The sequence below is a fragment of the Gavialis gangeticus genome, unplaced genomic scaffold (genome assembly GCF_001723915.1).
Source record: "Gavialis gangeticus isolate Ggan-Ray unplaced genomic scaffold, GavGan_comp1, whole genome shotgun sequence".
Classification (NCBI taxonomy): domain Eukaryota; kingdom Metazoa; phylum Chordata; order Crocodylia; family Gavialidae; genus Gavialis; species Gavialis gangeticus.
The window spans coordinates 31,664,387-31,676,575 of NW_017728998.1; the positions used below are offsets into that span (position 1 = coordinate 31,664,387).

Here is a 12,189-nt window from a genome sequence, read left to right on the forward strand (position 1 = left end):
AAGGAGTGACCAGGAACAATGGTCACAAGCTGGCGGAGGGAAGGTTTAAGTTGGACATCAGGAGGCGCTACTTCACGGTCAGGGCGGCTAGGGTCTGGAACCAGCTTCCAAGTGAGGTGGTGCAGGCTCCCACCCTGGGGGTTTTTAAGAGGAGGTTGGATGACCACCTTACTGGGGTCATTTGACCCCACTGCTCTTCCTGCCATGGCAGGGGGTCGGACTAGTTGATCTGCTCAGGTCCCTTCCGACACTAGAAACTATGAAACTATGATTAACATCTGATCCAGATTAATAATCTGGATCATCAAGGCATGGCAGGAGAGACGAGCAGATGGTTTGCCTGGAAACAAGTGGGCGGGCCTAGATTGAGATCGGCCCTGAGACGTCCACTTGTTACAGATATTTTCTTTACATTTTACAAAAGAACGCATCCCTTAGTTCTACTCCTTTCCTTTCCCTTCCTTTCCTTTCCTTTCCTTTCTCATGTCCTTGTGACAAAATATTTATCAAAATTCAGATTTATTGGAATCTGACTGGCCACACCATGAGTACTTCTGCTATGGCCTCAAACTTGCAACCTCTGGGCTGTTAAAAATGCATGTTACTGCCCACACCTCCCCAGGCTGTTCTTCTTTTGTTGATTGTATTGCTGTATTTGCAGCATAGTGGGCACTCTACATGCAAGCTTTAATGCTCAGTTGAGTAAACTATTTTACTGTGCATTAAAGCATCATGGAAAAAAAGTGCCATTATGCTACTGCACAGTAAATTAGTCTACTTTGCATTAAGCGTCACTAAAAAGGTGTGCAAATGCGCTACTGTGCAATAGCACAGTCTAATGTGTATTAATTGATACCTCACATTTGAGCTACTAAATTTAATGAGCATTAGAAAAGGCACATTAACGTGCGTGTAGATACACCGAGTGAGTTTCATTATATTAAAATTGTATCTTGATCAGGTAGAATAATCATTCCTTTCCTGCATAAATAAATATAAATTCAAATAACAATAAACCTTGCCTGACTATGAACAGAATGTTTATTATAGGTGTGTAACAGTTTCCTTAAAGCCTGCTCATTATGAGATTTTTGTCCAGAGAAAATTAATGAATGCAGTGGCATTAAATAGAAGGAAAATACTGTCATAGGGTCAGAACTAATTTGTGAATCCTTTTCATGTTTAATCTAAAGATTTAGAATATCTCATAAGACATTTTGCAAACAAGTTCTATTAATCCAAGCAAACTGTGTGTAGTGGCAATTTTTATACTAATTCTTGATCAACTAAGCCATTGAATACTACATGTATAACCTTGAGCTTAAATTTTCAATCTTATTTTAGTTATTTAACTTAATTAGATTCATACTGCTAAATCACTTCATATCGAGATAAAACTTGAATCTGTCTCTACTAGTACCATTTTCTTGGCTTTATAATGATACATTTTGGTACTTTCCTGGTAGGAGAAGTTAGTGATGGGTACGAAATATTAGAATTTTGCCACTCTGCCTTTTGAACTGTTACTGTTCTACCATGTTCCAGCAAAAAAATGGTATAAGAACCACACATCCAAGTCAAGTGACCTATCAAGTTGTACATGGATCTAATGAACACTCTTCATGTTATATCTAATAGTCTTATGCAGCTGTCACTAGTTGAATTAACAATTATATTGTGTCCATGGAGAGGTATAGGAGATGACCAGTCCAGTTCAACAATTTATTGAAAATTTATGACTTGCAGAGTTTCTTCAGTGCAATCAAGGCTGTGTATCAGGGTGGGTAATTATTTCAACTGGAGGGCCACTTAATGAGTTTTGGTGAGCTGTTGAGGGCTGCAAAGGTAGCCCTGCCCCTTGACAGGTACCCCATCCCCTGGTCACCATCTTGGGACTGGAAGTCCCACCCCTAGCCCTTGACTTTTGCCACTGGAAGTCCCTCCCATTGCCCCTGGAAGTACTCCTGGGTGGGGAGGAGGTTACCGTCTTGGAACTAGGGAAAAAAATGTATACTGAAAAGCAAATATCAACCATAATATATTTTAATTTTATTTCAAAAAATATTTTGTCTTCATTTGTGTGTGTAGTGTACATAGAGGTGATTGCATAATAACTCAAAATGAAGTCTTACTCTTGTATATTTGTGGCGGGAGCATAGAAGGGTGTGAGGGGATTTTGGGTGGATATAGGGTGTGGGTGTGTGCGCGTGCATGCACATGTGGGGAGTGGGGGATGGTGTGGGTAGGTGGGTATTGGGTTTTTGGGGGGGCTATGGGTGTGTGGGGCAGTGTGAATGTGGGGTGGGTGTGCATGTGGGGCCCCCACAAACATGCTCATCTTGCACATGCCTCCCTTGTGCACAGCCCTTTCCGCTACTGGTGGCAGAAGGCCCTTGGGGCACTCATGGCCCCTGTGGCAGAAGGACCCCCTGAAAGTACACATGCTGGTGAGCCCCAGGACTGTACATGGCTGCCATCGTGCATGCCTTGCATACAGTTGCTGGGTCCTCCACCCGATCCCCATGCTGGGGTGTGGTGGGGGGGAAGTCCTGCGTGGTGAAGCTGTTATGGGGCTTGGCTGGGACGGCAGGTAGAGGGGCAGAGCCAGCCCAGCTTCATAGTGCCTTTCCCCATAACCTGCACGTGGCAGTGGGCAGGGTCGGGCTGCTGGGTCCATTCTGTAGGGCTCCCCAAAGAAAGTGAGGCAGACTAATATAATAACCATATGAATGGGAATCAAGGAACTGTGTTACTGACATCTCTTTTTGCATACTCCTGTAACTTTTGGCATGCCCTGAAGCCCTGGAAACAATCCCTTTTGTAACTTGGGATTTCATTTTTTGTGTTTTTTCTATTTAAAAAAAGGGGGGGTGGAATTCTAGGTTGTTAAGCAGTTTCCTATTCTTCTTTCTTATCACTTCCTCTTCTTTTCTGTCCCCATGGACAGCAGTAATATATATAGTTATCATCCTAACCTTTACAAACTTGATCATTAGTTTTGGTACTTTAGTGATCTTTGACTGGTGAGATCAGTAAGTTCTGTTGTTGATTATGAAGTGTTCAGATTTGTCTTCTACTTGCACATGCTTCTCTCCCAAACCTCTTTGCTGCTACAGAATTATAACACTACAAAAGGTTCCTTAAAATTAATTACAAACTGACTGAAGTGCAGTGAGATGGCTAGGAGAAACTACTAGTTGTAGAGTTGAGACCTTTGAGAAATAACATCGTTAAGAAATCAAATACCCCCAAGTGGCGTGTGATTAGTTCATCAGAACTCCTCGTTGGAAGCCAGTGGTCCTCACTGCTGGGAGGGGAAGATGCCAACTGGCAGAGTGGCATATAGGGTAGTAGACAAGATAGCAGCTGCCCCCTTGTCCTTCCTTCCCCTCCTCTGGGGCTTTTCTGCCAGTTGGGACCAAGGGGCAGGGCAGCATGAAGGGCAGCCATTAATCAAGATAGCGGCTGTCCCCTAGTCCCTCCGCCAGTCAGCGCTGAGGGGCAGGGCTGCATGAAAGGCAGCCAGCAGTCAAGGAATAAGTGCAAACAGTCAAAAAACCTGAGGCTGAATCAGTTCAATCTTTGCAGTTTAGTTTAAGTTGCATAGATTGAACAGATTAAGCAAAAGAACAGACATTTACTTTTGATTCTAGAAATGCAGCCACATGCCTGCAGTGGCCCAGGGCAGAGTCTGGGGGATTTTAGAGTACACCTGGTGGCTTGGCTGGAGCAGACAGCTTTGGCCAAGGCTGGCCTACCTACCCTGCAAGGTGGGGGAGGTTGCAGGGGAGGTGCAAAGCAACCTGGGATGCTGGGGTACTGTGACTTAACTTGAATCTGGAGGAAACCTGGGACAGAGTTCAATAAACCGATTTTAACCTAAATCAGTGAAGTGTAATACTACATCCATCCAGGGTTATCTTATAAAATGCTTTCAAAACCAGTTTGTGCATTGAAGTTCTGTTGTGTTGCAGATTACACAAAATAGGCGTTGCGAACTGTGAGCAGGTTGCAAAAAAACCCTTTGCCTCTCCACAATTTAGGTAGATACCTAATTATATAAAGATAGATAACTGAATAAAAGATAGAGACTGTTTGTTCCCCTAATCTCTTGTGCAGATATTATGAAGACTTTTCATTTCTCATTGAAAGGCTTTAACCTTGCAAATCACTCCCCTTAGTAGTCCATCAGAACTCTAGGGCAAGATGGATTCATTTTGTATGGCTCTTACCTTCTTTAAAACATGTTTGAAGTAACTACCTGCTAGCTTATTAGGGCTGTAACAAACTAGTGAAATAAAATTAGTCCTGGCATAGAACTGCTCATCTTTCAGGAATTCAAGGACTGTGTTTAATTTGCAAGTGTAGAAGGAGAGAAAGCTGGGAGAACGTTTTTTGGGGGAGAGCATTGTTTTATTTATTTTGTTTTTTGCCTTGTTTTCCTGGTTAATCAAACATAATGTGAACATGTAGATGTAGATGTAATTCACAAAATCCCTACTCAAACCCTTATTGCTACTACCTACTCAAATGCAGTCTGTCCCACATCTAGGTCATTTATCAAGCTCATATTCTTCCATGTTCCCAGTTATGGATTACTCACTATAGTGCTAATGGTACACAATATGTTGTTGGGTCTGAATGTGTGCTGTTTAGCAGAAACAAACAGGTGTGTGTAGCTGCAATGACAGTTCAGTTGCTATTTCACATCCTTTTAAATCACTCAACTGAACTTAAGTGGAATAGCAAATTGTTTCTGCAGATGCCTGTTTGTGCTCGGGGTCAGTTAGAAAAAGATGGCTTAAAAGCCTTGTTTAAATGCCTGCATAATACATCCTACCTTAAGTATATTGAGTCTTAATTGAAGATTTTAAACTTACTAATGTTTAGTGGTGGTATTCGTCTTCACTTTTAAGGTAAACAAAAGCAACTTTAATTTTGGTTTCCTTTTGCATATTTTTAGTAAACCTTCAAGTTTAGCATCTGTCTTGTAGGTGAATGGATGAAATTTTGTTCCATTAATCTGCTAAAACAAAGTTGCTTCTGATTTAAAGGCAGTATTTGGTGTTCAAGAAATATTTTTCAACTATTGTTTTGAAATAATAAAAGCCTGTTTATATTACATAGATTTTTTTGGTGGTGGTGGTGGTAATTTTTGTTGGATTTTTCTCCCCCCCCTTCCCCTCTCTCTATCTCCAGTCTTCACGAGGAAATCATTGACTTCTACAAATATATGTCTCCTAGAGCTGAAGAAGAGAGGATGCGAATGGAAGTGGTGAATAGGATAGAAAATGTTATTAAGGAACTCTGGCCCAATGCAGATGTGAGTAGGACTCGGCATGATTTTAAAGCTTTTTCTCTTTATGATTTTTTGTTCATTTATGTAAACAATTTTCTTAATTAAAAGATCACCTTTTCTAATGAGAATAATGATATTAATTATTATTACTGCTATTGATATTAATAATGATGATGGTGATAACGTTTTCTAGCCAAATATAATATACAATGAGTGTTTTTCCCTGGAAGCAATGCACTTGAACATGGCATTTTAAAACGATACAGTAACAAAGGCCCTGTCCTAAGGATCTAAATGAGCTATACTACAGAAAAAGAAAGGGCATGAAATGTGATTAAGTTTTCATGTATTTTGTTGTCTTTATACCTGCAATGTGTTACTTAGGAGCATGAGGTTAGGCATAAATGCAGAGGTAGGTTGGTTTTTGGAGGGGGTAGCTTGATAGCCATAATGATATAAGACAGGGTCAAACTTTTAAGCCCCTGGGGGCCACACTAGTGGGACTGGTTGCAGCACAGGCCACACCAGGCATCCTATGTGAACACTCTTTTGAGCACTGCACTGCTCGGCCATGCAGGCAACTCTTCGCTGCTGCTGCTGCACTGGGCACCTCTCCCCCCACTGCTGCTCTGTGCAAGTGCAATCCCCTCCTGCCACAAAATGTGCCTGCATTATACCCTGGTACTCAGCCCTGATTTCGTCCTCTCTTCCCCCCACTTCCCAGCATGGCCCAGACTCACCCTCAGCTCCCTGTGCTGCTGCACTGCCCCACCCCTTGGGGTAGAGGCAGGAAGCTGCAGTGGAGCCTAGAGCAAGGGTTGTCCAGCTGCATGCCACCCCCCTCTTCACATCTGGCCACTGGGGGTTACACTGCCTCATGTCTGGCCGCTGGGGTTACACTGATTCAAAAAGGTTGAAAACTCCTGGTCTAAAGATTCCAGCTGCTATGCAGCCAGAACAATTAGAGGAGTCATGGCTGGTTAGGAGCCTGTGGGGCACATACAGTGTTCTGCATTCTCAGTTTTTATTTAAAAATAAAAAAATCCATGAATCTTTTGGGCTTTGTCTTTTGAAACATAAAAACCAGGATGAATCAGGATAAAAGGAAGAAAAACAAATTAGTTTAAATCAGCAGTGAGGGAGTAAGGCTCCTTAGACTAGGGAAGGGGCAGGGGGAAGTGCATGGCTCAGCCCATCAGGGGTGGGAGAGTGCGGCTCTTGCTGGCAGGGCTACAGGCTGGGGGGCATGTGCCCCCAAATTGGTGGTAGGAAGCACATGGCACCGTGCCCTGCCTTTCTTCCATGGCTGCGTTTGTGCCTCTCCCCCCTGCTGCAGCAGCTTGCTGCCGGGCTGCCCTGGCATTTGGGGGAAGTGGGTAGTGGCGCGTGGCTGGTTGTTGAAGGGGGGGAATGAGACCTGGCCCCAACACCGGCACCTCCCGCCCTGTCTGGGGTCAGAGCTAGGAGCAGCTCCAGCCCTGTGGGCCCATGTGGAGTGGCTGGGTGCAGTGCCTGATGCAGGGAGTGGGGCCAGGCTCTCCCTGCTGCCCCCCTCCCCAGGTGGGGCTCGCAGCTCCCAGTGCCTGGGGCAGGGCCATAACCAGAGCCGCCAGGGTGCAGCTTGGATCTGCTTGCCCTGGGAGGGATTCCCATGGTCTGTCCTGCCTCACCTGGGGTCAGAGCCAGGAGCCCTGCTTCTCCAGGCAGCAGCTCTAGCCACCCTTCCCTGGCCCCTGCTCATCTACTGCCACGCCACTGCCCCGTGCTCCCCACTCTGCAAGCAGCTGCCGCCACCACTCCTCTCCAGCCAGCTGGAAACCTGTGCCTCGGGTAACTGGCACAGCGACGCTTTTAGCTTACCAGCACCACCTGTTTTTCAGTTCAAATCCCCGTTCACTGACACAAGTGGGGAATGGGCCATTCCCCACTCGTGCCAGTTAAACGGGGATTTGAACTGAAAAACAGGTGTAAATCAGTAAAAACTGAATGACTTGGAAAAAAAAAAATCGGGATATATCAGTGAAAATTGGTAAAGACTGAGAATGTGGAACACTAGGCACATATTGCCCCTTTGTGCATTTCCAGTTGGATAGCCCTGATATAAGAGATACTGGTATAGGCAAACAAGAAAGAACCCAAAATTAACAGATACCTCTGTTAAATTGTAATATGTAAGATATCGAATATTATTAAACAGAAAGTGTCCTGTCACAGAAGTTTTTGCAACTCTAGTACCTTAGATCTACGGGTCCATGAAATAAGCCTACTAGCTAGAGCGGAAGAATATCTGTGATGCAACATCTACAGATCATGTTTTAAACAATTTCATATCAGATTTGATTTATCAGATTTTTTTCAGTTGAAAAGAATCTGTTTTTTTTGTGAATAGCTAGCAGGGCTAGTAAAATAGTGGGGGAAAATGGTTGGCATATATATACATTTCCATGGTCTTTATCCAACTTATTTGTAAATTAGCATTTATCCAATCATAAAACTACCTGAATACTACAGATTTTTCAGCTGAATAATATTTTTGACAAATGCTTGTGAAATTTAATTAAATGATGTATTGTTGAACACTGTCTTCAGTATGTTTCCTCTAACTTGTACCTTCCTATGTTTCTTTTAATCTTGTTTCTTTTCCTGCTGTTTCTTTCTTTCTCTCAAACCCCTTTCTGCTCTACTTCCTTGTCCAACTTATCTTGTTACACTTCACCTCCTGCCATCTGACCTTAAGGCTTTGAAGTTTAACCAGAATCCAGAGGACTGCGTATATTTAACTCATGCAGATACATAAACAATGAATGGCTCCTCTGCTTAGGGACAATACCTATGCAAAGCCAATTCTCATTGTCCTCCAGATTCTGGGAGATCAGGTGGCTGGAGTTTCTATTCTCAATGGAATGGACATAGTATAAAAGGGACTTGAAGCTTTTTTTCTGCTGGAAAAAAAAAGGTAGACATGTCTTCCAGAACCATGATTACTCATGTATCCTAATGCATATATGCAGGCCATTATTGACCCCAACACTCGGATAGGGCTGAGAAGTAGCAGAAACGTTATCTCAAGGTGCCTTTCCCAGTTCCAGATGCAAAGAAATCTGTGATACTGGAGAAAGAACCCCAGATTGAGATCCTGTTGGAGATGCCCCCTGACAGAACCATTTCCAAAGGAACATGTTCCCCTGGAGGTCACATGTTGTGAACAATACAATGTGGTGCTCCTTTTGTAGGTATATCATATCCAGCTTCTAGTTTTGAGTGTGCAACCATCTGCTGTGTTTATTTGTAACGACAACTTGTCAGATCTAGAAGATGGTAATACCCCCACTACTAATGTGCTAGGAAAAAAGAGTAAAGGAATGTTATGCCTCTCTGTGCAGTCCCTTCCTTTAGAACTTTCTTATAGGTTTACCTAATGATTTTTCCCCTATATTGTACTAATGTCTGTCATATTGCTCGGGTCAGATCCAGTCTACAGTTAGATTTGGCATCTAAATATAGCAGATCCAGCAAGTTGCCATACTCTTCCATGATTAAGAGGAGAAATGTGCATGTTGCTATACCATTCTCAACCTTTTTAGACTTGTAAAATGTCAGCTTTTAGTTTTCTATCTTTTCTTGACTACAGAAAAATAATTTTATGTTGCAAAGAATTCAGAAAGATCACAACTATGGATTTGTGTGTGAAATCTCTGAGTTTATCTTGTGAATCATGTTTGCAAACCTAACAGTGCTGACACTGTGGTACCCTGAGACACCCTTGAAAGGATTTTAAGGCACCCCAGGGTACTATAGCACCCTGGTTGAGAATCACAGATACACTTATAGAAGAACAAGATTCTAGCCCTGTTCAGATATTAAAAAATGAGCCTGGCATGGCTAATCTACTGAGATGACTTATATCACTGTTAGTGAACAGCCCTATTTGCTTTTTTCCAGTCATTACTAGAAGAGCAGTGTGCTTGCTATAGCAAGTAGCTATTTCCTGCTAGAGGTCCGAGACATTTTCTCTCATAACACCTGAAATTGAAATCCATTTAAAGTTCCCAGTGAAAAGAAACAATGCCACAATCTGTCTAATACTCTGAGGGAAGAGGCTGTGATGCCAGGGGAATATCAAGAAAATGATCTAAAGAGGGGGGACTCAGACCTCTTCAGTTGGGCTTGGAGGATTATACCTGTATGTATAGTACAGTATGCGGTTTTATTCCAGAAATTAGTTGATATCATGATAGTCTCTGTCTTGTAATAGCATGACAAGCATTTTCACTGTTGTCAATATTCTTGAGGCTTTCAAAGAATAAAATTATGCCACCAATAATTTTGCCTTCCAAACCAACACAATTGGGATAGTTCACTTTTGTATCAAGCAATATCAAAGGAGACAGATTAAGTAAACGGATCTTCACATGTAGGGCTTTCACTTTTCATACTTATTCTTCTATCTTGTTAGTGGTAGCTATAGTTGGCTAGTCTAAAGAGACTGCAGAGACGCTGCTTCGTGGTGTCTGAGTTTATCCTTGTTCCAGAGGGATTGGGTTTCTGGCAGCTGGCCACTTGGGAGGAGTGGAAGGGCAGAGATTTGTGGGCCACAGATTGCAAGGTTGCAAGCTGCGGCCTGTGCTGGCAAAAGGTTGCCAACCTGCTGTAGATGATAGTGTAGTGTTGCAGCTCGTGGCTTGCAAATTATTGCTGTCACATTTTAAAAACTTTGCATATATTTCCAAATTAAGATGTGGAGTGTAAACAGATTAAAACTTAAAAAGATTACAGTAAATTCATTACATAAAATGCAATTTAGAAATCAATATCACTTCATCTACCAATTGGATATTAATTCTTCGTGTTTGTTGAGAGGAAGCTTCAGTATTTTAATTAATCACAATTTGATTCATATAATTTTAGCTTTTAATTTCAAATTAGAGTTGCACTGAGATTTAAATGTTATATATGATTTGACAGTGAAACACCAGAAGTCAGGTGTAACCACACTAAATGTGCATTACAATCAAGTATGTGTACCAAGGAAAGATAAACCAATCTTAAACTGTAACTTTATTTATAGAAGTTAGCAATTGTGTCATTTGCTCTCTTACTCGAGGGGAATGTGCTTAGAAGGAAACATTCCTAGCAAGTGAGAACTGTTCTTGGCATCAGCAGAGTTCCGCCATAAGAAAGGCTTTAATTACATTGAAGCAGAACAACACTAGTGGTTTAAATGAAGACCCTTAAAATCAAAGAATTTGACAAAATGAACATTAAATCTTGCTAGTATCTGAATTTACAAGAGCTCTCCTGTAGTGAAATTGAGGGTAAGTGTGTCACATTATCTTTAATCATGCCCAAATATTAGCATAGTCCTCCTTATAGGCCTTAGAGTAGTCGATATTGCATACCTTGTGCATTGCAATTATGATAATACCATAGTTGGATGCAGCACAGGAAGTGGAAAACTTAACTCTGTACAAAACAAACAGTGAGGTTTTTTTTTAGAGTTTATGTTGGGAGAGAAGGATTATAAACCAGCTTTGGAAATTTTCCTCTTGGGCCACTGGCAAGTTGAAGAGGATTTTTTTTTTTTTCTTCAAGCTCTGCATTAACTCGAAGTTTGTCAGGATCTGTCTGGTGCATGGGTTGTGTCCAGAAATACTCTGGTAAAGGTTTCCTCAGAAGCATTAGTACTGTATTTTATTGCGTCCATGTCTAAGAATTCAAGGCAGAATACTAAAAATATGTGCACTGAGGAAAAGAAGTCCACTGTGGCATTACATACTATATCAGCAGTTTGCAAACAAAAACCAACATTTGCCCCTATATAAGGTAAAAAATAATGTATGCTACCAGTAGTACTACTTACAGCACAAATTTTACTGTCTCTGCTGTTCTTGTGAAATAAATCATGTCATATTCCATATTTGGGATGGCTTAAAGATATAAATGGCAGGAGAACTAAAGCACTTCAACTTTTGTTTGATTGTTAAATCAAGCATTGGTTTCCTTTAGTATTTTTTTTTAAATGTTTCTCATAAATGTTTCTCATATTACTCATTGTTGTGGTGTTGAGATATAAATATGTGTTACTCGCTTTTTCTACAAAGGTCACATGCATTCCATTGCTAAGTTTCATTCACTATTTCTGACCAACTTGTCTCTTATTTGTATGCTGCATAATATTTTTCACTCACTAATGTTTTTTTGCTGCTGTGTGAGGGTAGATTTGGGTATTCATTTGCCTTTTGGGCCATTTGTTTTACTGTGTAAGAACTTTTCACTCTGTGTTGTTGGCAGAAGTAATGGCTTGTCTGGACCCTAGTGGAGTCAGGTAGAGATTTTGTTGATTCTTTAGTACATGGGTTATAAAGCTGTCGAGTTCATTAAAAATCTGGATATTAGTTTCAGCTGGCTTGAAAGGAGCCATTGCTCATACATAGTTGCGCGTATGCTCGCTCTCCTCCTCCTCCCCCCCCACCCCCGTCTCTGAACATAACAATTTACGAATTCTTACAGAAGAGTATGTAAAAATGGCTTTTTAGGGTAAGAAAAAAAAAAAGGAAAGGCATAGTAACTTAAACTCTGAAAAATACTTTGTTTTTCCAAATGATATATTTAAAATATCAAGTCACTTGCAAAATTTTTGTTTTATGTAACCATAAAAATAATACCTTGGGCGGAATATTAAAATACAAACAGCCATTTGAAATAGCTGAGGGAAAAACATCAGTACACAAGATGTGCATTACAGCAGTCTGTGTGCTTCTGTAGGTCTTGCTGAAGATTAGACAAAGTAGGAGACTTGCTTGTTGTACCAGTAACATACCATAGAGAGTGGGAGCCAAATGCTGACTGGCCCTTGTGCCCTTCTGAGTTAACTGGGGCCATATACAGAC

General features: G+C 41.5%; 1 protein-coding gene across 1 annotated transcript in view; it reads left to right on the forward strand.

The window, feature by feature from the left end:
• The window catches only part of PAPD5 (poly(A) RNA polymerase D5, non-canonical), a 73,113-nt gene that overhangs the window by 35,868 nt on the left and 25,056 nt on the right, over window positions 1–12,189 (forward strand). Inside the window, exon 2 of the mRNA XM_019505688.1 lies at window positions 5,200–5,323. Coding sequence (XP_019361233.1) covers window positions 5,234–5,323 — 90 coding nt within the window. The 5' untranslated portion in view covers window positions 5,200–5,233. The remainder of the gene's footprint in view (window positions 1–5,199; window positions 5,324–12,189) is intronic.